This window comes from Physeter macrocephalus, chromosome 9 (assembly GCF_002837175.3).
Source record: "Physeter macrocephalus isolate SW-GA chromosome 9, ASM283717v5, whole genome shotgun sequence".
Classification (NCBI taxonomy): domain Eukaryota; kingdom Metazoa; phylum Chordata; class Mammalia; order Artiodactyla; family Physeteridae; genus Physeter; species Physeter macrocephalus.
Window position 1 is genome coordinate 79,264,028 of NC_041222.1, and position 26,179 is coordinate 79,290,206.

At 45.6% G+C, this 26,179-nt stretch overlaps 1 protein-coding gene across 1 annotated transcript in view; it reads left to right on the forward strand.

Annotated features, from left to right (window-relative positions):
• Nucleotides 1-26,179, forward strand: part of DAPK1 (death associated protein kinase 1) — a 218,518-nt gene that overhangs the window by 147,249 nt on the left and 45,090 nt on the right. The window contains exons 4-19 of the mRNA XM_024132927.2: nucleotides 49-187; nucleotides 1,908-2,037; nucleotides 2,207-2,255; nucleotides 2,343-2,369; nucleotides 2,858-3,010; nucleotides 3,377-3,422; nucleotides 4,572-4,661; nucleotides 6,033-6,125; nucleotides 8,443-8,562; nucleotides 9,022-9,120; nucleotides 9,958-10,056; nucleotides 11,662-11,760; nucleotides 12,659-12,856; nucleotides 14,202-14,399; nucleotides 18,272-18,370; nucleotides 25,564-25,641. Coding sequence (XP_023988695.1) covers nucleotides 49-187; nucleotides 1,908-2,037; nucleotides 2,207-2,255; nucleotides 2,343-2,369; nucleotides 2,858-3,010; nucleotides 3,377-3,422; nucleotides 4,572-4,661; nucleotides 6,033-6,125; nucleotides 8,443-8,562; nucleotides 9,022-9,120; nucleotides 9,958-10,056; nucleotides 11,662-11,760; nucleotides 12,659-12,856; nucleotides 14,202-14,399; nucleotides 18,272-18,370; nucleotides 25,564-25,641 — 1,717 coding nt within the window. The remainder of the gene's footprint in view (nucleotides 1-48; nucleotides 188-1,907; nucleotides 2,038-2,206; nucleotides 2,256-2,342; nucleotides 2,370-2,857; nucleotides 3,011-3,376; nucleotides 3,423-4,571; nucleotides 4,662-6,032; nucleotides 6,126-8,442; nucleotides 8,563-9,021; nucleotides 9,121-9,957; nucleotides 10,057-11,661; nucleotides 11,761-12,658; nucleotides 12,857-14,201; nucleotides 14,400-18,271; nucleotides 18,371-25,563; nucleotides 25,642-26,179) is intronic.

A 26,179-nucleotide genomic window follows, 5' to 3' on the forward strand; every position in this document is an offset into this window, starting at 1 on the left:
AATAGGAGACAGAACTGTCATCAATAACCTCTGCTTCTTGATTTTCAGTGTTGCAGGTGGTGAGCTCTTTGACTTCTTAGCTGAGAAGGAATCTCTGACTGAAGAGGAAGCAACTGAATTTCTCAAACAAATTCTTAATGGTGTTTACTACCTGCATTCCCTTCAGATTGCCCACTTTGATCTCAAGGTATGTTGCTTGGCGTGAATCAGATGAAAGCTTACACGTACCACAGCATTCGCTGTTTGCTGAGAAAAATTGAGGGCGTCCGAAAGAGATACATGTTTTTTTCCTAGAGGGGTTTAACAAATGAAATTATCTATATAAATCAGCAAGGGTATAATGCATGCCTACTACAGGAATTCCTAACCAATGTGTGAGATAGAGGCTTAAGATTAATGATTACATTTGAGAATTCTTGGGGAAGAATCAAGGGGGTCTTACCAGCCAGGTCTTTAAGAAAGGGGGCTGCTGTTGGTTATGGGGTATTTTCAACCTGGAGTACCCATTGGCTGCCCAGTTTCCGTCCCCTTCTGGCTACAAGGCATATAAGATGGAAGGTGTCTTGATCTCTACTCTCCCTCTTGATGCAAAGGCTTCTGGGCTGACTCAGTCTCTGGCAATCAATCAAGTAAAACTCTGAGACTGGCTAATTGTGGTCTTTGCTTGGCTGGAGGCAAGGCATTATCGGACATAAAAAGGCGCATCATACTCCCATCCATCACAGAGGTGATGGTCTCTCTGAGAGGGGAAGATATACATATGAGCAACAGAAGTGGCAATGTAAGATTCAGGGTACAATCCGAGGCAGCGAGAAGATTATCATAAAGAGTGTGTGGTTGATTGCCAAGTGAATGATTCAGATCATTGGAGCTAGGATAGATGTGAGAGAAGGGAAGATTTTCTCCATACTTATTGTAGCAGAGCCATCAAGACCCAATCTGGATCCCCCAACACTCACTAACACACACCCCAAAGATTGCTGCTGGGAGCTGGAAATGCCAAAGAGTAAATGCCTACTGAAGCACCTCTTAGCAGTGGAGCTGGGGAGAAGGTGGATAAATACCCCAACTCCCTCGTGCTTCAGTTGGAAAATTCTGAGTGCTGCCCTTTCTCCCCAAGTCCTCCAAAAGGATTGTGCTCCAGTCACCCCTACCTTGATAAGACACTTTGTATCAGCTTCCTTCCTTCTGTTTCCTGTCTCCCCATTCCTCTACCAAGTATTCCCTGGCATCCCCTCCTACATAAGCTGCTTGCATCCAAATCCATGTCACAGGTCTGCTCCTGGGAGAATCTAAACCAAGACATTTATTTTTCCTAGTGTTCTCTTGCAACTACTCTTTCATCCCTATTTTTGGTTGTTTTTTCAGGGAAGAGGAAAAACTACCTGTCATCTTGTCCTCAGCATAACATATGATAGGGTTTTTTTTAATTGTGGAAAAATAAACATAACATAAAATTTACCATTTTAACCATTTTAAAGTATGCAGTTAAGTGACATTAAGTATATTCACATTGTTGTACAAGCATCAACAACCATCTATTACTGGAAATTATTGATCTTCCCAAACTGAAACTATGTATCCATTAAACACTAACTCCCCAACCCTCCTACCCCCCACCTGCTGGCATCCACTATTCTACTTTCTGTCTCTATGATTTTGCCTATTCTAGGTATTTCATGTAAGTGGAATCATGCACTATTTCTCCTTTTGTGACTGGCTTATTTCAGTTCACATAGTGTCTTCAGGGTTCATCCATATTGTAGCACGTCAGAATTTACTTTCTTTCTCAGGCTGAATGGTATTCCATTGTATGGATAGACCACGTTTTGTTTATCCATTCTTCTGATGGGCGTCATGTTATTTCCACCTATGAACATTGCTGTACTATTTTTCTTTTTTCATAGCCTGAAAACATAATGCTTTTGGATAGAAATGTTCCCAAACCTCGGATCAAGATCATTGACTTTGGGTTGGCCCATAAAATTGACTTTGGAAATGAATTCAAGAACATATTTGGGACACCAGAGTTTGTTGGTAAGTTTTCTTATTCCTGTGGTCATTCATTTCTCATAAACATTATCCTGGCAAAATTCACCCTGCTGCAGTATCATTTCCCTCGTACATGTTTCTGGTTTATACATGAAGATTAGAATCTGTTGGTTCACTTTCTTCCAAAACTAAATGTGCGTTCGTTTCCTCTTAGCTCCTGAGATAGTCAACTATGAACCTCTTGGTCTTGAGGCAGACATGTGGTAAGGAGCATGCTCTTGATGTTGTCATCTTTCTGATTTATTTTTACTATTCTTCTGATGTTGTTTTTCTGTTTATTTTGTGTCTAGGAGTATTGGGGTAATAACCTATATTCTGTAAGTACCCAAATCCACAGCTCATATTCTTTTCCTTTTTCTTTGAGACCGTATGTTTTACTGACCATTCTATGTGTCGTATTGATCAGTTCAGCTTATGTATGCTTTTTAAACATATTCATTTTACACCCCCACATGTTTAGTTTATACTAATTAACATTTTCTCCTAATTTGAAATGAGTCATCAGAAACTGCAGCATAATCACTGAAAGAAAGCATGGCTGTCTATTACTGCTGAGAAAATAAGAAAGGTTTCCTTTTTTTTTTTTAAACTACTAAATGCTGTCCTAAATTAACTGTCCTTTGCATTAAGCTGAAGCTTTTGTGCATGACAATTAAATGCCCTATAAAATGTAACTGAATTCTAAAGTGACTGGTCAAGCACCAGATTATAATGTTATTTCTCACTCCCTTTATCAGATATTGTAGGAACAGAAAGACAACACAAGGGGGGCTTACTCATGTTCTGTGCCCTGCTTTATTAACAGCCTAAGTGGGGCCTCCCCATTTCTTGGAGACACTAAACAAGAAACGTTAGCGAACGTATCTGCTGTCAACTATGAATTTGAGGAAGAATACTTCAGTAATACCAGTGCCCTAGCCAAAGATTTCATAAGAAGACTCCTCGTCAAGGATCCAAAGTGAGTGTCCATTATGCCCGAAAGGTGCCCAGCTGTGGCCTCAGCTAGACGAGAGTTAGCACCTGTCCTGTGCACACGGCCACATTTATGCGACCCTGGTTGTTTCCTCCTGGCAAAGAGAAGCATGCCATGTGAAACGCTTCAGAAAATGCAGGCAGGGCCCTTTGTACCTGCTCAGTCAGCCCCTGTGGGCACAGTGAAATAATCACACAAAGACTGATGTTGTTTTCGGCTATCTTCCGTGAAGCAGGCCCCGAACTGCATTTTCCAGAGCATCTGCTTGGTAGGCCCAGCCGGCATGGAAACAACCTTAGTGTTTGCTTCTATGGTCACCGCATTTTTTTTCTTTCCCCTCCCCCCACAAAGGAAGAGAATGACAATTCAAGATAGTTTGCAGCATCCCTGGATCAAGGTAAGTTGCATATTGCGATTGGTTTGGGGATTATAGGGCGACCTGGAATCCGTTTGTCCTAGGGGCACTATGGGTTCTAACCACGGTCACGTCTGGAGTATTGTGTTTGCTGTTGGTGCCATAGTTTAAGACAGCTGACAGCTGAGAGAATCCTCATGATAACGGAGGTAGAAAGGAGTGAGCTACCACAGTGCAGGATTGTGATGAGGAGCTGAAGGGCAGGTCCACTCAACAGCCTTGAGTTTGATTGTGGGATATTAGCCCAAACAATATATTTGAAAATTCTTGAATTAACTGCCAGCATTTAAGTATCATATCAAATCTTGATTTCCATCTTCACTTGAAAAATCTGAAGATCTGTCCACACTGAGCCCTCATTCCGCAAGGCTGCCAGAAACTCTGCCCAGTTGCCTTTGTGCCAGGCCAGTGGCCACCCCCGATGTATATACACCTTTACATTATTTGCCTGGCACCTGTCAGCATTTGGGTTAAAGAACTGAAGTTGCTTCAGCTAGACCAGAAAGGACTAAGGGTGGGGAAGCATGGCAGGTACAGAGTAAAATCATGGAACCAATAAGTGGATTGTGATGCAGTAATTTGCGTTGCAGAAGTAGGTTTGGGGCAGCTGGAGACCTCTGCCTTTACCAGCTCCCAGCAGTTGCCTGGGCTTCCCTAGATGGCAACTGTGTCTCCTTCCTTCAGAAGTAGAGTTGCATGGCCTCCTGAAAAAATGCAGTGGGAAGGATTTTAATGCTGTAAGATAGGCCGAATTTGCTAACATCTGAGGTCCCAACCAGCTCTAAATTACTTGACGATGTTGAGTTCACATGCCTTGCAATATGGACTCACCGTGAATCATGCCATTCCCAGACTCTCTTATGGAAAGTTGTAATTCAGCTTGTCCAAGCTCAACTTTTCAACTTTCCCTCAAGATCCAGTCTTCATGGATTTGCTCAAACCCTTAGCCACAAGAGTTTAGCCTCTGGAGACTAGGTTCCTAGATCAGGCATATTATCCCAACTCGTTTTGTTACTTTAGCAAGGTGAATGTGTAAGCATCCCAAATAATGAGAGGTTTTCAAAAGTTGTCATGTAACCCATTTCTATAATTTGAGAACTCTAAATTGTCTTTCTTGGATTTTCATTTTAGCCTAAAGATACCCAACAAGCACTTAGTAGAAAAGCATCGGCAGTAAACATGGAGAAATTCAAGAAGTTTGCAGCCCGGAAAAAATGGAAAGTAAGATTGTTTGATTTGAAGGGCTTAACGAACACTGTGTCCCCTGTGGCTCTCCCTCTGCTCAGGGCTCACTTCTTCTGCCACTGGCAATGCAGAACTGCATCCTTTTAAAAAATTCACTCTGTAGTCATCTGCACCATTACCCTATTTTCAAAGACAATCAAAAATACTATTGCAGTCCTATGAACTCATCTTTTCACATGTAATTTTGCATTTTTTTAAATTAAAACCATTCCCAAGGCAAATTTTTAAATCAGTACAATAAAATTATAGTGCAGTCTTTTTCTAAATGCAACAAGCCACATTTTAAATAGGTTTGTTTCTTGTGGTAAGCACCATAGCATTATGATTATACCAGAACTTGTGTAAATGGTTCTCTAAATCCAGCCTTGGTCTGTGAGTGGTTGGGATGGGGGTGGGGTGTGACCATGAGCATCTGCAATGTGATCCCTTCTCAGTGTGGATGGTTTCTGCAGGGGCTGAGTAGGATGTGGCTCTAAAGGGCATTCCAGCCAAACTTAAACAAATAAAAATTCAGGGTTAAGAAGGGGACAGGTTGGCTTCCTGTGCACAGGGTCCTGTCAAGCCCAGAGGAAGCAAGTACTTGCCATGTCTCCTCATCACTGGGCCAGAAGTGTACCTCATTGTACTCATCAGGTTGGGGATGCCTTGATAGAGATGAGGAGGACCACAGCCATGGGTTACTCAAGACTTGACTCTTAGTCTCAAAGAAGCCTTGAAAGTAAGGCTTAAAATGTAGAGTGAACCACCATAAGTTTCTCTTTCTCTCCCTCTCTTTCATTCACATACAGACACGCACACACACACACATTCTTTACCTGTTGCTTCTGCCTTTGAGAGTAAATGCAGAGGTGTTTGTCCTATAGGCTAAAGAGTCCCCAACCTGCTCATTTCCAACAACTGGATGAGTTTTGAGAGTCACACTGTCTGCCATTACCAGCTTCCCTGGGCACCAAGGACACAGGGCAAGACCCTTGCAGACCATGCTTCTCTGAGGGGGGACGTGCAAGGGCTTTGTCAGGGTAAGATCCCATTCCTCAAAGAGTAGAGAGTGAATATGGAGAGAGAAGGGTGGCATCCAGTTCTGCAGCTTAATAACGAAATGCAGGAGAATCTCTCTCTATTGTTGTCTTGATTTATAAGACCTTTAGAAATTTCTTTAAGCAAATATGATCCAACCTGCTTGTGGGATCGCCCACCCCTGAAGAATAATACATGCTGTCAGCATTGAATGCTATCTCAAAGGCTTTGTCATTTGCACTAATTTGAGTATTGTTATGTAAGCTCTCTCTCCTCCTCTCCCCCAGCATTTTTTTCACACACTCTCTCTCTCTCTTTTTATTTTTAAAGCAATCTGTTCGCTTGATATCACTGTGCCAAAGATTATCCAGGTCATTCTTGTCCAGAAGTAACATGAGTGTTGCCAGAAGCGATGATACTCTGGTAAGCAAACCTTTTCGCCGGATAGGTTTGTTCTTAGCACTGTGTATTTACCGTGTTTAGGTTGTTTAATTTGTTCAGCAACCCAGAAAACCTGAAGTCTTGGAAACATCAGGCCTGTTCTTCCTCCTCTTGAGTGGGGGAGTTGGGGTGGCTGATTTGATCTACTCTATTACTGTTTCGTCCTTTTTCCTCTTTGTTTTGATTGGCTACACCTACTACCTCTAACACTACCACCCTCCTACCCTCCTCTTCCCCCCAACACAGTTTGGTAAAAGAAGGCTTGCCAGTAGAAGAGGAAAGATCATATTCTAATTTTCATGAACTAAAACGAGAGCCCTCTGTTTCCACCAACCTTGGAGAATCTTAGACTGTAATAGTACAAAAGGGGCAGACAACCCTCCTTCTGAACACATACACACACACACACACACACACACTAACACACTAACACACCAGAAAATCAGGGGAAATGCAGTGGGGCTTGCTGATATAGTTCGTGGTAGACCAGAAGGCTAATAAACCCACTCACTTTGTTGATGTTGTATTGACTTCCAAAGGCCCTTGAGAACAACTCCACGACTTTTTTCCCTTAATCCAAACTGAAACCTAATCACAGATTAACTCTTCAGATATGACTGGACACATCAGAATTCAACAAGACTTTCCCCAACAGTCAGACAACGGGGCTTTGTGAACCCTGGAGGTAAAGGGGACTCCAGAAAAGGCAGAAAGAGTGGTTCTGTGGGAACCAGCCTGCTCCTGTAACTGAATAGTCAGTGTTTCCTGAGTGGAATCCGGGAACTCCAAGGGCAGGATCACACATCAGCAGACACCAGCTCTTTTTTTAACTCCCTGAAGCCAGTAGTTTTACTCAAGTTCCAGATCTAACCTTATAGCCTGAAAAGAGATAGGAAATTTTAAAAAGAAAGAAAGAAGTAGGAGAGAAGCAAGTTAGGAGGAGAAGGGAGAGAAAGAGGAGGAAGGCTGGACTGGGGAATTGTTTGAGGGTGGCAGTGGAACCAGGACAAGATATAAACTATTAATCTAAGTAAGGTGATGAGAACAATGAAATCTTATAAATTAAAATTGCCCTGAATAATCAGTTGGGAGACAGTTTGTTGCAATGAAGAGTTTGGGGTAAGAGAGGGACAGGGCTTGTGTAGAAGCTCCAGGTGGGAAGACCCCCCTCCCCAGCCCTCAGGGTCTCTGTCTCATCATCTCAGTGTCCTGCTGATCGGGAGGCTGTGTTACAACAACGTGCTTATTCCTCCCATTCTCCCATTTCTTGTCACTCTCACTTTCAGGCAAATGTCTCTTAGTCTTCAACTTGGATTGTGATAGAAAAGCAAAACCAGTGGTGTTCTTAAACATGTACTCTGTGCAGATATTATTACATCTCTCATGAAGCTTGTTTGGATTCAGATTTATAGAGAAGAGAAAGCAGAGTTCAGAGAAATTGCTTTCTCCATTCCACCCCCCACAGGCAGAGGTTCAGCTTCTGTAGATACGCTTTTCCAAATTTGAAATTTTAGTAGCAGTACCTCTGTAAGTCCAAAACTTTTGTTTGGGACTTTTCTAGCTTATTTTTTTTTTAATTTACCATATTGTGCAAATTTCTTATTATTTATATTTTAAAAAGTACTTTAACAAAGTAGCAAAAATTTAACAAACTTACTGTTCCACAGTATCTAGTTATTTTCTCTTTGTAAATGAAATGCATCCATTTTCCTATTTCTGGCCTTTATTTTTACATTTCTCCCCTTTTCATATCTTTTTTAAAAAATAATTGTGACCAGCTCTCAGAGAATTTTGCTGTTATAGAATACCTAGAGAATGAAGAATTACTAGTGCTCAAAAAATGACAATCTGTAATTGCAAAAATTACAAAGTAAGACTTTCTAATTCAAAGATATCATTTCCTTGGTTCTATGGTTTTTAGAATCTGAGTTACACCTGAAATTTTCTACAGTGGTTTCTGGGACTATATGTTTTTAAAGATTCCTAAGATAAACACAAAGTGTAGTTTGTCATCAATCGTTGTTCTAAATCTGAATCTTAAGAGCTGTTTGCTCTCTGGGTTATAATGCAGGCAACATAAAGACACAGATAAATAGTAGGTGCTGCTAGTTCCCAGCATGGAAGGGGCAAAAAATGACCTCCTGCTTCTCTTCATGACCAGGTGGATTTGGGGATTAAATGGCTTACTTTCCCCTGAACACTCCTTTTAACAAATGAGCATTGGTTTCTCTGATGTTGGTAAAAGGAGTAGCATGACCAGCAATCTAACACTTTTTCCCTCTTCCATGTCTCTCTCAAGGATGAGGAAGACTCCTTCGTGATGAAAGCTATCATCCATGCCATCAACGATGACAACGTCCCAGGCCTGCAGCACCTCCTGGGCTCCTTGTCCAACTATGACGTTAACCAACCCAACAAGGTCTGATGCTGTCCTGCCAGGGGTAGTGGGGGTCGGGGGGGTCATGGTGACTGGGCATCTCCAAGTCCAAGGTGGAAAGACCCCATCTGCTCTTCATTCTCCCATACTGTTGTAAACTCCATACTGTGGGGAAAATCACTTCTGCTTAGAAAGTGAGCTGAGTTAGGAATAAGGTCTTTTTGCATTGAGGGCCTTTCTACACGCACCTAGCACTCGCCTCTAACCATGAAATTTTAAATGTTACTCTTCGTGCAAATGAAAACGTCACTTTTGATTGTGAATCCAAAAGAGGAAGATGTTGTGTCCTTCTGACTGTCTTCCATTCCTGTCACACAGGACAGGAATGTCTCCTGTGTCTGTGGAGACACAGGAAGGTGTCTGGGGCAACAGGGATAGTTTGGGCTTTTCCTTTCCTACCAAACCTGAAAAATAGGTTTTTTTTTTTCTTGCCTTTTCCAGCATGGGACACCACCATTACTTATTGCTGCTGGCTGTGGGAATATTCAAATACTACAGTTGCTCATTAAAAGAGGCTCAAGAATCGATGTCCAGGATAAGGTCATAATTCTGTTTTATTGCAAATGAATTAATTTTTTAAGTATTTCCAAATGTCTCTAATCAAAAGGTAATAGAGAAAAATAACACAAATGCCCTACTTCATTTCTCAGTTTCCTATAAAGGAAGATGAACTACTTGAATAGCCTATTCCTGTCTAACATGTTACAGAGAAAAAGGCAAACATTCATCTTCCTCGTGGCTCTGTTGCTCGACATCATCCTTTCATTGTGTCCTGCCCCAGATTGACTCCTTACTGATCATATTTACTCAGCGGTGTTATTTGATGTCACATTGAAGATGTTTTAATTATCCAATTAATCTCACCAGAAATGTATTAGCCCGCACATTAATTAGGGCAACAGAGTAAGAAGGATATGCTTTGAGGTGTAGACCACATTGCAAGTGTAGACACAAGTGATGATCAGCTAAGCGTCATTATAATGGGTCTGTCATCAGCTTCCATAGACTTTCAACTGAGCTGTAAACGGACTAGATCTGGCCCTTGACAATATAGGGAATTCTAACCAGAAGTTGAAATGAAGGTTTTAGGAAAAGAAAAACAACTTTTTATTTTGAAATAATTCTAGATTTACCAAAAAAAATCTTCAGAGATAGTATAGAGAGCTCCCTTATCCCTTTCACCCAGCTTCCTGGAATGTTAATGTCTTACATAACCTTGGTCCCCTTGTCAAACTGAAAAGTGAAATGGGGTTTTATTCCTCTTGGGAGTTGCTCCTTTGGAGTTTGTCATCACATAGGAAGGGAAATATAGCAACTGAGTGATGTTTGCATTCAGATCCAGTCTGGGAATGTGACTCTGCCTTGGTTTTTGTACAGGGTGGATCCAATGCCATCTACTGGGCCTCTCGGCATGGCCACGTAGATACCTTGAAATTTCTCAATGAGAGCAAATGCCCTTTGGATGTTAAAGACAAGGTAAGGCCACTTCTCTTCTTAAGGAAAGTAATAAAAGGCATGCCATCTGCATCATGACCCAAAGAACAAGGATTCAGGACCAAAATCTTCCTACAGAGAATTTAAGTAGAAGTTTCTTTTTGCTGGTGGCTTAGTCTTAGTCGAATATTAAAATCTGATTTTAGCTGAAATCTGCCAAGTGTTTTCCATGTTATATAAGCAGCGAACTGTCTTCCCCATAACATGAAAACTCAAAGTTCAGCCAGAAAGACAACCAGAAAGTGACCTGAGTCCTGGTCCTCTTCTTGACCCGCCATGTGCACATCTCTACCATTCTCTTCCTCTTTGATGTGACTGACAGTGCTGACCTTACGATCACTGGCACTAGAAGGGTTAATGAGACAATGCATGTAAAGTAAGGCTTTTGGGGTAAAGATGTTATCAAAATTATTGGTTTAGGAAGATACCTTACTTTCACGTACCCATGTTTCATTCAGTCCACACAGCGGCCCTGTGAATTAATTGCAGGGCTGGGACCTGAACTTAAGATTCCTATTTACTCATCTGTTATGTATTCCATTATGCAACCCCTCTCTGATTCTACTACTAGTAGACTGATTTGTCATGTTCAGTCAAGGCTGCCACATACAGTTGTATGGATTGTGCACTGCACCATATCTAAGGGAGGACATTCACATTAAAGACATACATTTATTTATTTTTTTACTTTTCATTATTATTTTTTAAATATGTATTTATTTATTTGTTTTTGGGCTGCATCGGGTCTTTGTTGCAGCACTTGAGATCTTTCATTGTAGTACGCGGGCTCTTCGTTGTGGCCCGTGGGCTCTGGAGCACGTGGGCTCTGTAGTCGTGGCTCGCGTACTCGGTAGTGCGGCGTGCAGGCTTAGTTGCCCCGTGGCATGTGGGATCTTAGTTCCCTGACCAGGGATCAAACCTGCATCCCCTGCATTGGAAGGCGGATTCTTAACCACTGGACCACCAGGGAAGTCCCGACATACATTTATTATAGCAGTTTTCTGTCGGGTGGCAACAAGTATCTCATTCTGTTATGTTTTTAGATCAGTTTATTCTGACAGTTTCATGGCAGATATTTAAAAAAATATCTTTTTTTAAATCTATAAGTTGCATCTATTACTAATTCATAGAATGTTATTGTATGGGCTAATGGTAATGTTTTTAAAAATCTCTGAGAATGTAAGAAATTACATTCTAAACATAGACAAAATGAAATCAGAAACTTGCTAATAAATAAAACCCTGTGTTTAAAGAACTTAATATTAAAAAAGGAATTTTGTGTTTTGAAAAAAAATCACATAGCTGGAAGCGTCAGTATATAAAGAAAATTGAGACCAGCTATCACAAAAAAGGGAATGCACTCTTACTTAGGGAGGGAGGGTTATCACACACAGGATGAGCCAGGTGTGTGGATTTAACGCTGGCTACATAGTGGGTGCCCCACCCCAGGGTCCTTGGCCCAGTCACCAAAGGGGCGTCTGGCCTGAGAGGGACAGGTACCACCTCAGGGGAGGATGTGGATCCAGGCATGGGTGGGAGTGGGATGGCTCCCAGGGGGCTCTGAATCTTTGGCTGTGTCTTTTTCAGTCTGGAGAGACAGCCCTTCATGTGGCAGCTCGCTATGGCCATGCCGATGTGGTTCAGTTACTGTGCAGCTTTGGCTCAAATCCCAACTTCCAGGACAAGGTGGGTCATGGTACCTGATGTCCTCACTTCTTTCTGCTTTTTGCGTAGGTATACAGGCAGCCAGGTGATACGTTTGGGTCTTACGGAGTTTTATCTAAGTTAGGTTTTCTGCTTAGATTACAGAGGGCAGGGACTCGAACAAAAGCACTAACATTCATTCATTCATTCATTAATCCTCTGGACAACCCTATAATTCTCATTTTACAGATGAGGAAACTGAGGCAGAGAGAGGTTCAGGAACTTGCCCAAGGTAACACAGCTCAACAGTGGTGGAGCCAGTGCTCAAGCCCGCACAGTCTGGTTCCAGAGTCTGTGTTCGTAACCACTACAGTACAGCAGCCTCTCATAGGCAGATACATGTGTCTAATGATGTTGATCATGAATATGTAGACCTCACGACCAACCATTTTTGTTAAAGCTTGGTTATCTTGGTCCCTTCTTTGCCAGAGCAGTATCAATTTACGTGACTCATCTTTATGCTATATACATGACAGGAATCTTGAGGCGTCAAGATTGTTAGAAGAGTTCTTACTCAGAGAAGTGCTGTCCCATGGTTAGTAGTCTCCAATGAAGTGAAGGACAGACAGCACTTTTACAAGACAGATGATATAAATCCACCCACGCAGAGGCTCTGTTGTTCAGAAGAGCTGAGCCATGGTTCCAGCGGGCTCCGCAAAGTCAGTCGTCAGTAAAATGCTGAGAAAGCCGAATTCGAATTAAGGAAAGCCGTCAGACCCATGCCCATTATTTCACATTAATGTTTTGCTCCAATAGCTACAAGCTCTTTCAATCCGCTGCCTTGAGTTTGCTGCCAGGTTTGGCCAGGACTCTCACCATGCCTGTATTTTCTTTCATAGTCTTGCATTCTCCTCCTCTATGTACTTGTCTCCTTGGCCAGGAAGAAGAAACACCCCTGCACTGTGCTGCCTGGCACGGCTATTACTCTGTGGCCAAAGCCCTTTGTGAAGCCGGCTGCAATGTGAACATTAAGAATCGAGAAGGAGAGACACCCCTCCTGACAGCTTCCGCCAGGGGCTACCACGACATTGTGGAGTGTCTGGCTGAGCACGGAGCCGACCTTAATGCATCCGACAAGGTGCTTAGTGGGTCAATATATCCCACTCGCTGAAAAGTGATCTGCGGGGCTGGAGGGACCACAAGACTTCTCAGTCAGTTTACCTAAAATAACAAACTTGAGTGCAACAAGTTATATTATCCTTTCTCTTCTCCTATCCAAAGATTCTGTGACTCTAGATTCTGTTTAATAATTAATATTCATTTGTGGGGTGTAACAAAATTTATGAATTGGTCAGATGACTCAGGTCTCTATTTTTAGCCTTTTTAGCTTTGGAGCAGGTACAGTGATGATCACAGAGCCCAAGACAAATCCTCATTTAGGACTGAAATTGGCAACACACTATTAATTTGTAGATAGACAAAGAAATAGGTGGTTTATTTACTTCCATCACCTGCTATTTTGTAGAAAAACAATAAAGTATTCTTATTTGTTTGGCAATCTCAATTCCAGGCCAGGTTTTCCTTTTTTAATGAAGCAAATTCCGCATAATCTGTTCTTATTGTGAACTTGTACTTACAATGAGGCTGTGATGTTGCTATGTATAGTTAGATCTGGCACACTGTGGTTAATTTAGGAACTGCCACTTGTGGAGTATTTTCTGGGTACAGAGCAGTAGTTCTCAAGTGGGGTGACCTTGCCCCCAGGAGACATTGGTAGTGGCTGGAGACATATTTTGGTTGTCACAGCCAGGGTGGGGCATCTAGAAGATACAGACCAGTGGTGCTGCTGAACAGCCTACAATTCCCAGGACAGGTCCCAAATGTCAGCAGTGCTGACACTGAGTAACCCTAGAACAAGTACGTTACAGAGATGTTTCCAAACTCCCTGTACCCAGCTCCTGAAACTCAACACGTTTCTTCACCGGGGGTTCTATAGCAGGTGGAATGAATTCCCGGACTGATGCTCGTATACATGACAGCAAGTCGCCTTGCTCTCTCCGTTTCTCCTGGTGTAAAATAAAATAATAAACTTTCTACTTAGGAAGTTAGTAAAGATTGCTGAGCAAATGTTTTGAAAAGTGTTTTTCAAATACTTACTAAAACAGGCCATTGGAATACCAAACATAACTTAAGTCCTATAAATTCAGAGACAAAAAGGAGTGTGGAGTCTTCCTACCCGAATGTACTGGCCAAGCCTAGGTTAATTAAGCTGACGGTCAGCTTGGTCTGTGATTATTCAGAGTGAGATGTATGGGGCCTCGCCCCGACCCCACCAGGGGTAAAGTTCACGGTTTTAATCCTCCTTCAGGCTTTGCGGTAATTGTCCCATTGCCAATTAAACGTGGCCCAGTGCATCTGGAAAGGCAAGCAGCCAGGCCCACGTGCCCAAGCGAAAGCGCTCACGGCCCTGGTGTCTGTTGCAGGATGGACACATAGCTCTGCATCTTGCTGTGAGACGATGTCAGATGGAGGTCATCCAGACTCTCATCAGCCAGGGCTGTTCCGTCGATTTCCAGGACAGGCATGGCAACACCCCCCTCCATGTGGCCTGCAAAGATGGCAACGTGCCGATTGTGGTGGCCCTCTGTGAAGCCAACTGCAATTTGGATCTCTCCAACAAGGTAAAGCTGGAAGGAAGATCCCTGCAGAGTCCGTCTGTGTCTGTCTGTCCACGTGTTTCCGGGTTTGGGCAAGTTTCTCTCTGCATCTTTTCACTGTTCGAAGTCAGTATTGCTTATATGAACCTGTTCCTTTTTATAGGGCTCTCCTCTTTAAGTATATTTTACATCTGACTTTTGAATAATTTCCTAGAGTAACAGAAAATTACATTAATAAGTACTTCCTGCTGAGCCCGGCTTACCATTTATGGGCATCGAGAAAGAGAGAGAGAGAGTGTGTGTGCGTGTGTGTGCGCCTGTGTGCGCACACACGCGCGTCCCCTCCTGTAGAGGAATCAGAGAACATGGTACAAATTGGGGCATCTTCCTGGAGCACTTAAGTCTTCAGGAAAACACCTAATGAGTTATGATGTGATTGAAATTCCTAGGGCCAGATTTCTCCAGTTTCCCCCACTGAGAGTTTTATGGTCAAAAGTTCATAATCTTTTTTGTACTTAATAAGTTTGGTAAGACCAAGGGGATACTATCATTTGGTGAATGATAAAGAAATAAAAATCCCCATATGCTGACTCCTAGAAATTAGCTAATACCTTCTCTTTTCCCTGAATACCATCTAGATTTTCATTACCAAATATGATAGAACAGTTGGATATTCATGTGGTTTCAGCCCTGTAACTGTATGAAAGGCAAGCACTATTCTGTTACGATTATGTTAAAAACAAAGTCCAAGTAGAATTAATTTTTTGATTGCAGGAAATGTTTGTTTATAAATGGTAGACATGATACCAGCAGAATTTTATTATGATTTGTTTGAGATAAAAAGAATTAATATCTGAAACAACTGGAAAATGATGCTTCTATCAAAAAAAATAGTCCTCTTGCATATTATGTGATTAATTCTAATGGGAATTGAAATTGGTAATCTTCATATTCTGGAAATATGAAAAGGCAATATACTAGGTCTTATCCATTAGCTGCTGGTTGCTTTCTTAGTTTATCCTATTCTAACCTTGCCAAGTCGGTTATATAAGTGGCTTAAGGAGGAAACTAAATGTAATATTAAGCAGCATCAAGACCTTGGCTTTCCTTCCAGGAGTGTTTAAATGAATAAAAAGCAGCTTTAGGAAACTCGTGGCACTCATTTGAATACCTTTGACTTGGCCATTGTATACCGTGACTTTGTGGTTCTCATGCCTTCTTCAGAAGGTTTGGTGTCAGCTTGTTTTCCTGTTCATTTTTTGGCTGTTTATTTTAGGAAAGATGATGGGAGCTGTAGGGGGAGCTTAAAAGATGCACAGAAAAGTAAGAGAAAGGCATTATTTCTCCAGAAAGCACATCTGACTTTACACGGTCTCACCCCGGTAACCGGTTGTCAGCGTGGAGGTGGCACAGTGACGGCCCATGTGCCACAGGCAGACTGTCACTCCTTTCCCATGGTGTGTCCTGCCTTTTCCTTACCTGGACTCAATTCCCCCAGAGATAAAAATGGTCATTCAGATCCTACCCCTGTCAGCAGTATGTGACAGGAACTTGTCACTATTTTTGACACTCATTGCAGTGAAACAGACATGTCTTTGTCTGCATTCTTCTCATGTGAAAATCCAGACAGTGGCTATTTACTCGGCCACATCGGGAAATGCAGGAGAGGAGAGGAACTAGATGATGCAGAGTGCACGGCCCTTAACCCTTTGTTCCTTTCTGGATGGGCTCTTCTTATCAGCGAAAGTAGAAAAAGCATGTTGATACACAGGTGTGTGTGCACGCACACACACACACACACAGATGTGCACACACATCCAGGATCCTGCAAGAGAATTCCGTGCCTGCCGAGCATTGATGAAAGCCCTTCTGTGACAGCACTGTGCCAGGCGTGGGTGGGGAGCAGGGGTAGGCAGGGTATGGACAGCAGGGAATGATTCTTGCCCTCAGGCTGCTTTTGGACAGACACACAGACATTTCAACATAACAGCATCTCATATTGCAATCACTGCTGTGATAGAGGTACAGGTGCTCCAGAAACATGGACATCTGGACATTAAAGAAACCGGGAAAAGCTTTTCAGAGGTGATCATTTTAAATGAGTAGGACCGGGCTTCCCTGGTGGCGCAGTGGTTGAGAATCCGCCTGCCGATGCAGGGGACACGGGTTCGTGCCCCGGTCCGGGAAGATCCCGCATGCCGCGGAGCGGCTGTGCCCGTGAGCCATGGCCGCCGAGCCTGCGCGTCCGGAGCCTGTGCTCCGCAACGGGAGAGGCCGCAGCAGAGGGAGGCCCGCATACCACAAAAGAAAAAATAGAATTAAGAAGAGGAGGGAGGCAGCTAGAAAGGGGCACTGAATCCAGATGGTGAAAGACCTTGAATGTAATGCTAAGGAGTTTGGGTTTTGTTCTATCAATCATTGGGGGCCATCAAAAGTATAAACTCTCCTAGTCCATTTTACTATAATCTTTCAGATTATTTCTCTCCATTTATGGATTCATAGAGAAAAACCTGGAAGGTTTGAGTAGGGCTAATTCTGAGTAGGGGAACTTGGGGGAGGGGGAGGGAGACTTCATTTTTCTACCATATATCCTTTTTTTTTTTTTTTTTTTTTGTGGTACACGGGCCTCTCACTGTTGTGGCCTCTCCCGTTGCGGAGCACAGGCTCCGGACGCGCAGGCTCGGCGGCCATGGCTCACGGGCCCAGCCGCTCCGCGGCATGTGGGATCTTCCCGGGGGGCACGAACCCGTGTCCCCTGCATCGGCAGGCGGACTCTCAACCACTGCGCCACCAGGGAAGCCCCATATATCCTTCTATGTTGTTTGGATATTCTACCTGAGCATGTGTTAACTTTCTAACAGAAACCTGTATTTGCACATAAACAGCATAAAGCAGAGATACCCAGACTTGCTCAGTTCATAATTTCCATAGTGTCTTAGTAATCTTTTTCATGGCTCCCCCAGAGCAAAAGAAATACCTAAAGTTCTGTTTATTAAGTCGTTCAATCCAAACAACCTAGTATTTATGTCTAACAACTTAGTAGCTGTGGGAATAAATGATCCACATAAATTGAAAGAAAACTATTTTTATTTCATTCTTAATTAACTCCAGTTGTATATTAATGGGATGTGTATGCTTGTGGGGCACCTCATAACTCCTCAAACCTTGGACTCGGAGTGGACACCACCACCCTTATATCCTGTTCAACGTGGATTTTCTCAAGATATTTGCCTCTTATCACAGCAGCGACCAACCCCCTGCTGTGCATACATGATGTCATTGAAAGGAAGGCAGTACCATCTACTTTGAGACTTTGAACTACCTGGAGCTAGTAGTTTCCCTGGTGTCTGAACCTGCTGGTTCCATCAAAAATTTAAAATGTTCCTCAGCACCCCATGAATTCATTGTAGTGCCTCCAGATGCCTTGGGTTTGGGAACCCATAGGCATAAAAAATGGTGGGTATGGCCTTGGAATTTCACCTCATTAGAGTGTCTTCAATGGCTGTGCTTCCATGCCTTTTTCCTTTGCTGTATCTAAATTTGAACTGTGGTGCAGATCTTTCCGGAACTTTGGGGCCCTTGAGCCCTGACTCATGCCTCCTTTCTGCTGGCACAGCAGGAGACTTAATTTAGTTATCTTATGATAAGCCTCCCACTCTTTCATCCTTTTAAGTTTTATTTTAAAGTTACTCTTTTAACTGAGAAATACTTGAAAATGTTTTGCTTGGCTTGCCTCCCCAAGGAGATGGCAAGTTTCTGGAGAAGGACCTCGCCTCCTATTTCTTCTTGGAGGATCCCAGATCCCTACACAATGATGGCCCTGTGAGGTCACTCCATAAACGTCATCCTCAGCAGCAGCCGTGAGGACTCTCCTGGGTCTTTCTTGTCTCTTCCAGTACGGACGGACGCCTCTGCACCTTGCAGCCAACAACGGGATTCTGGACGTGGTCCGCTACCTCTGTCTGACAGGCGCCAACGTGGAGGCGCTGACTTCGGTGAGTAGCCCTCTGGCAGGAGAAAGCAATTGCAAACCCTTCAGGCCTCGAGGGCACAAGGGGAAAGGTATTGCTTGGCAACTGCACTCCAGAGCAGACAGGCTGCTGTTAAGCTTCAGCTCCTCCACTGCAGTTACGTAAACATTTGCCCACACAAACCCGGGGTAAGATCCCGATAGATAATGCCTCATCCTCTTCTTCCACCAGGCCTGCACTGCCAGGAACACCTGCTGTTTCCCACTGGCCTTTTCGTTTCCTGTGTTACACAACAGGCCTTTGTGTTTTCTATTAGGTTGTGTGTTTATCTTTTCTGAACGTGTCCCCTCCTTTCAGGGAGGGAGGAGGAAGGCCCCCCAGCGTGGGGGGAACAGGTGACAAGAGCTGTTCTCTCTCTTTTAAAAAGTCCGGCTTTGCTCTTAGGCCCACAACATATTTTAAAATGAGATTTCTTTAAATCTCATTTCTTTAAGTGTCTCACTGCCGACATTCCCCGTTCCAGACCTGGTACCTCCCTGCAGAAGAAACCCTTTGATTCACATTTCAAGAAATAACAAAGAGGAAAAATATGTCCACTAAGAGATAAGGTTGCTGTTTTACTGCTGCAGTGAAACATTATCATTTGAGTTGTCTCTGGCCCAACGGTGGATTGAGTCTCCATTTGCTCATGTGGGAGATTCCTAAAACTCACTAGAACTTTGCTGACATAAAGTGTTTCTCTAAGGAGACCCATCGGAGTCTTGAAGTATGGTGGCCAACCTTGGGAAAATCAGGGCTCTGAGGCTGGAGAGTCATACAGGGGTTGGCAAACTATGGACCACAGGCCAAATTCAGCCTGCTGCCTGCTTCTTTTAATAAAGTTTTACTGGGACACAGCCACACCCATTGTTTACACATTGTCTGTGCCCATTTTCACTCTACAAGGGCAGACGAGCAATTGCAACAGAGACCCTATGGTCCTCAGAGCCCCAGATATCTGCTGTCTGGCCCTTGAAAGAAAATGGGTACTGGCTCTTGGCCTAGGACATTGCCTCCCTGGCTGTGCTAATGTGACAGGGATGTGATTCCCTCCCCACAAGCAGTGGGTCTGTTCTCTGCAGTGTTGAGCCCCAAGCTGGGCTCTTCTGTAGGCCCAGTGCTTACCAGCGCTCTACCTGGGATTGTCCCTTCTTAGGGCACCTCCTTGCCCATCCCAAACCCACCTACCACCGTGCAATCACCTGACGAGCCATTATCAGACCCCTACCATCCATGCCTTGGCACTCAGTCCAGCTACTCCACGATAGAGCAGTGATGTACATTTTGATGGGGAGAAGTATTTCTTTGTTACAGATGTTGCCTCATAAAAAGTAAACTGTCGAGGACGGCTGTGAAGATGCCAGCAGCTGCCCCTGCCCACCCGGCAGTATGGGCCGGGACCTCTCAGATGTGTGGCCTTCGGCCTCTGCTGGGTCCTTGGGCTGCCCCGTGACCGCTGTGAGCCCGCGGTCGTCTCCCCTTGCCTTTGGCCCCCCCCTCAAGAGGCCCTCGGGTGTAACTTCCACTCCCAACCCTTCCCAGCTCACTGCAGACGCTGCTCCCTGGTCCCCACGAGTCCACCTCACGGGGCCTCAGTCATTTATTCATTCAGCAGATACTGAGCATACACTGCGCACCAGGCACAGAACAGGGAACACAGAGGGGCCAAGTCAGGCAAGCTGCCCTTCCCTCGGGAAACTTCTAGTCTAATGGGAGAGAGTCAGACCCAAGGGTCACAGCAGTAAATATAGAGCTACTGGATGGGACCCGTGAGAATTAAGAGCCAGAGCCCCCAGGGACGTTTCCAGGGGGGTCAGGAGCACACCGCAGAGAGAGTGGAGAGAGAAGGAAGGCCCCAGGCCGGCGGGGCTTGGTGGGGCTGCATGTGCATGGCCCCCCCACCAGACCCCCTAGGAGACGGGGGTCTCCTAGGGCGGGGAAGCCAGGTGGGCTCCACGCAGGGTGTGGGTCATCACAGAGGTGCCGTGCTGCGGGCTGAGGCTGGCTCCAAGGAAGGACGGCTTGCTGCCTGTGTCGTACTAGACTTTCTAGTAGCCACATCTGACAAGGAAAAAGAAACAGAGGAAATTAATTTCACTAAGATATTTTAATATGTTAAAAGTAACATATAAAGTAATGTATTTTGCCCAATAACGTGCAAAATATTATCATTTTGACTTGTAATCAGTATTTATAAATTATTGAGATACTTCCAGTTCTTTGAAGTCTTGGAAATCTGGGTACGTTTTATACCCACAGCACATCTTAGCTCGGCCTCGTTTGCAGCCCCGCGGAGCCGCGTGTGGGCTGGGCTGCCGCCTTATTGGACGGCACAGCCCAGCCGTCTTCGTGGGCCAGCTTTTCCCCTCTGCCTGACCTCAGGGTTCTTCCCATCCGGCACCACCTCCCTCAACCTACAGCGCCTCTAGCTGTTACCCTCCCTCTCCCAGTCTGTCCTCAGCCGGGATAACTGAGAAGAGTCTTCTGAAGGTCCGGTCCTCTTTTTCCTTCCCTCCCACCTCTCCTCCGCCCGCCACAGACTATCCTCGACTCCCGGAATTCCCTCGACTCTGCAGAAGCCCCAGTCACCTCGCCTTCAAAATTTTTTTATTGTAAATAAAACAGATTTTTTTTTAAGGAAAGGACATGAGCCAAAGTAAAACTTGGTGGATTTGACAAACACCTTTGTAACCCCACTAAGGTCAAGAGGTAGAATTTTCGAGGCCACCCCAGAAACCCCCAGTGGCCTGTCCCAGCCGCAGCTCACCCCCGCCCCTGCCCCCAGTGGAAGCCCCACTCTGACTTTTGTTGTACTATAATCACTTCCTTCCTTACCTTTCTTTGTTGTCTTTCTCACCTAAGTGCCAGCAGTTATGTCTAGTTATCTCTCCGGGACACGGCACTTCCTTGACACTCTCTCCGGCCTTGGATAAGAAAATCCTACTTGCCCCTGCTTCCCCTCCCATCTCTGCTGCCCTCCTCCAGCTCCAAGTCTTCTTGCTGCTGTTCCACCCTGCCCGGCCGGCTGCCCTCCCGCTCTCCACCCCCTGCTCCTCTCACCAGCCCCAGGGCTGCAGCTGCACCTGAAAACTCAAGTCCACGTCCGGGTCTTCGGCCCCACCTGTCCCCTGAGCACTGCGCTGGGACCCAGCCTGGTGGACGCCACCTCTGGAAGGCCCCCCGCCTCCACGCTGCATCCTCTCCCTCCGGGTCTGCTCTCCTCCCTCAGTGTCTTCCCTTTGCAAAAGCCTCCTGCGTACATCCAGTCGTCTGGTCCAGGAAACGTGGATACTCTTTTCCCTGGCATCACGCTGGTGGCCACATCCTGGATTCTTCTCGAACTCACAGCTCTTCGTCCTCTGCCTCCACTTGGTTAAAATCTCACTGTGTATTTCCCCCAGGACCAGCTCTGCCTCGGAACTGGTCCCTCACCTGTAGCCTCATGGCCCTCCTGACAGTTCCGACCCAGCACCACATTTATCATTCTGGAAAAGCCAGTCTGCAGTGGGCTCCAGTTGCAAAGCATCCCGGGGCTCCGCTGCCTTCAGGATGTGCCCTCCCTGGCCTGGTCCCTGCTCACTGCCTACCTCACTCTTCACCTTGCACCCCCTTGGCTATACCAAACTGAGTGGGACTATTTGCAGGTCCTGGGACCTCGCTCATTCCCACCTCATCCAGTCGGCACCTGCTGTTCCTTCCCTCTGGAACCTCCTCTGTTTCCAGCCCCACCTCTTGCACATGGTGGCCCCACGTACACACACATAACCCTGCCATGAGGCAATAAGACATGCTTCTGCCTTCACAGGGAGAGCCTTTCAGTGCCTAGTAGGCACCCAGGCACATAGTAGTGCGTGATATTGGTGTCAGGAAGATTCCGGAACACTAACTCCTTGTCATCTTCTAGTAGTCAACTGGAGCCCCAGGACGCCTCCTCTTTCCCAGTCCCCTTCAGTGGGTGTGATTTGCCCCCTTTCTTTTTTTTTTTTTTTTTTGCGGTACGCGGGCCTCTCACTGCTGTGGCCTCTCCCGTTGCGGAGCACAGGCTCCGGACGCGCAGGCTCAGCGGCCATGGCTCACGGGCCCAGCCGCTCCGCGGCATGTGGGATCTTCCCGGACCAGGGCACGAACCCGCGTCCCCTGCATCATCGGGCGGACTCTCAACCACTGCGCCACCGGGGAAGACCTGCCCCCTTTCTTGCTCTGTTGGAATTGACCACTGATTTTCCCGTGAGGCTGCGAGCCCTTGGCCATGATCACGGGTAACTTGTCCTGGTCTAACTGGTGTCCCTGCTCCCATCCTGCCCTGTCCACAGTCTGTTCCTCACACAGCAGCCTGCCTGACCCTGTGCAGACATATGTCAGATCATGTCCCTCATCTGTTCAGACCTTCCTTCAGGGTAAGAGTCCTTGTGATGGGGTGGGGATGTCCCTAAAGATCCACATTGCCTCCCCGTCCCCATCTCTTTCTCCTCCTCCTCCCCTTGCTCCACCTGCACCAGTCACACGAGCTTCCTTGATATTCTTCAAACATGAGAGTCATCCTGCTGCCTCAGGGCCTTTGCACTTGCTGTTCTTTGCAAGACTTCTCAGGTATCCAAATGTCTTGCTCACTCACCTCCTTCAGGTTTTGACTCAAATATAACCTTCTCAGTGAGACCTCCCAGACCACTGTGTGTGACAAGTGAGTGCTAGGATCGCTCGTGGGCCAGCTGCAGAGCTGGCACCTTGCTCAGGGGTGCATGGTAGCACAGGGCTAGAATGAAGAGATCCAGCTCCTACCCTTTTCCCTCTTGGACAGAAAGTCAGGGAGTTTTGGGACACTCTCAGCTCTTTTTGTTTTTTGATGATTACTGCTGCTTGCTTTTTCTGTTTCCTGGTACTTTGTTGGTTCTTTCCATTTGGTTTTCTCTAATCTGCTCAAGAACCTATGCAGTCAGGGTGTCATTTCTCATGCTGTAGATGAAGAAACCCAGGCTTCGGGAGGCCGAGTGACTGACCACACAGCTGGGGAGGGGCAGAATCCGGACTTAAACCCGGGTCCTTCTCACTCCAAAGTTCAGACTCTTTCTACTACACTGGCAGACATTGCTTTTGGAAGCGCAAACAGTGTCCTTTAGAGCAACATGTTTTGCAAACTGTGAAGTGCTGTGCAAACGTAAGGAATTGTTATTGATGGCTGGTTTCCTGACATTTGAGAGACTTAACAGTGGAGAGTAACTTTGCCAGTGAACATCCTCTGTCTGTGTGCTATGCAGATCTGAGGTCTTCAAGAGAAATTCATGCCCAGTCATACCAGAGGACAGAAAATTTAAGTCGAAGCTCAGATTTCTTCCAACTAAGGCAACGGTCCCAAAACTTTGCTGCACAATAGAATCACCTGGGAGGGCTTTCGAACCCTAATGTCCAGATCGCACCCCAGAGAGGTAGAAGCAGAGCATACGGGTGGGAGCCCGGCAGCAGGAGTTCTTAAAGACCCTGGTGATTCCAATGTGCTGCGAGATTTGGGAACTAAGGCCTGTTCTTATCGTGTCAGGAAGGATCTAGACAGTTTGGCACACGTCCCTGGTTTGGATGTGGTGTCTGACAAATTACCTAATTCACCCCAAAGCAAACTAGAAGCTTTTGTCTGCCCGTTGGAGCCACTTGACGGGGGGCAGAGAGAGGCGGGTGGCATGATTGTAAAGCACGCCTCCTCCGGAGTGCCCACCTGAGCTTCGACCACAGCCCACGGCTGTGGTTCTCAGCTGGGCAGTTTCACCCCCCAGGGGACGCTTGGCAATGTCCAGAAACACGGGGTTGTCACAACTGGTGGAAGGGGGACGCTACTGGTGTCTAGTGATGGAGGCCAAGGTGCTGCTACCATCCCACAGTGCACGGGACAGCCTTCCACAGCAGAGAATCGTCCTGGCCAAAATGTCAGTAGTGCTGAGGCTGAGAAAAGCTGATCTGACGGCAGGGATTGTGACCTGGGTTGAGAGATTGGCAGGTGTGCTGTCTGTCAGATCCAGGCATTTCCCCCAGCCTCCCCGGGGAATAGAACTTTAACTGTCACTGGTGAACACTGAGAGATGGGCCAAATGCCCCTTAGTCTTCTTATTTAAAAAAATATTGCTTTTATTTCTTTTGAAGTTGCCTCTCATCTTTTCTACTTTTAAATTTGTAATAATTCCTAAAACTGCAGCAGAAAGATACCTCAGCCTCCGTTCCCTCCTCGGTAGTGCGTGAACAGCCGGCGTTCCTGCCGCCCTGGAGTGGCTCTGAGGTTACCGCACACGATGCATTGAGATTATTAGGAGGCGCTCAATAAATGTTAGCCATCATGGTGCATGTTCACGGCCTGGAAACAGAAAGGAATTCGTTCAGTGTGAAACTGCAGCCCTGTGAAAATTCTCTAGTTAAAAAGCAAACACACAGGGGCTTCCCCGGTGGCGCAGTGGTTGCGCGTCCGCCTGCCGATGCAGGGGAACCGGGTTCGCGCCCCGGTCTGGGAGGATCCCACATGCCGCGGAGCGGCTGGGCCCGTGAGCCATGGCCGCTGAGCCTGCGCGTCCGGAGCCTGTGCTCCGCAACGGGAGAGGCCACAACAGGGGGAGGCCCGCATACCACCAAAAAAAAAAAAAAAAAAAAAAAAAAAGCAAACACCAAAGTGCTGTGGACCCTTATTTCCTCCTTGTATGTTCACCGAAAATCTTCAGATCAAAATTGTAAAGCTCAGCCATTTCTTTGAAACGCACAGTCATTACCAGTAACTAGCTTGATATGAGTGCTGCAGATTGTCCGTGGAAGGATTTTAAGACGTTAGCTTCCACTAACTAGAATTTGCCAGCAGATGACAGTCTTTATCGTTGGCCTAACTGAAGAGAGGAGGTTCAGGACGCAGGGTAATCTGCCCGCTAACGAGGTGCCCGGTTTGATTAAAGCCTGTGGGCCTGAGACATCTCGCCATTGGACCTCAGAGCACCGATGCACAGTTTTTTCTACTTCTTATCTTCCTTTTTTGGACAATCAAGTGAAATAAGGATTCCACAGAAAGGGAAATAAGCCAGGACATGGTCTTTTGTCCACCTTATTTGCTTCTGATGCCTGTTACATTGTTTCTGCCTCAGATGGCAGTACTGGTGTATGGAACACACAGCTCTCTGTCGTGAAGGAAAATACTAATCGTTTTTCTCCAACAGGATGGAAAGACAGCCGAAGATCTTGCTAAATCGGAACAGCATGAACACGTAGCAGGTCTCCTCACAAGACTCCGAAAGGTGAGAAATTGTGGTCTGAAATGCTCTGTATTTATGTGAAAGATTCTGTTTTTTCCCTTGTAAACTATGAGGATGAACAAAAGAGGCTTTGGACACACAGGTGGTACCAAAAGGCACTGGTCCTGTGCTGTGGTTTGCAGATCGATTTGCGTGAACACGTTGGCTACCTCTCTGATTTCTTCTTCTGTATCGAGACTTGGAAATCACTGGCCTCTTTGCAGTCGCTATGCCTGGTTTCCCTCCTCCTACCTGCTTTGTAATACCTGCCCCCTCCCCACTGTGAAGTAGAGGGGAAATGAGAAAGCTGACTCTGCTTCTTTCTTTCTTACTGTTTCGAGCTCCAAGATATCACTTGTGCTCCAGTTTATCAAACGTTGTTGCTCTAAGGTTTGAGGAAACATGACAAAAATAAGTAAATGCAGGTGTACCTTTCCAGCCCACATCATAGCAGTATGTACTGAGAGACTTCAAAATAGTCACACCCTTTAAGCTAGGGATTCTATGTCTGTGACTGTATCCTGAAGAAGTGGAAGAAACA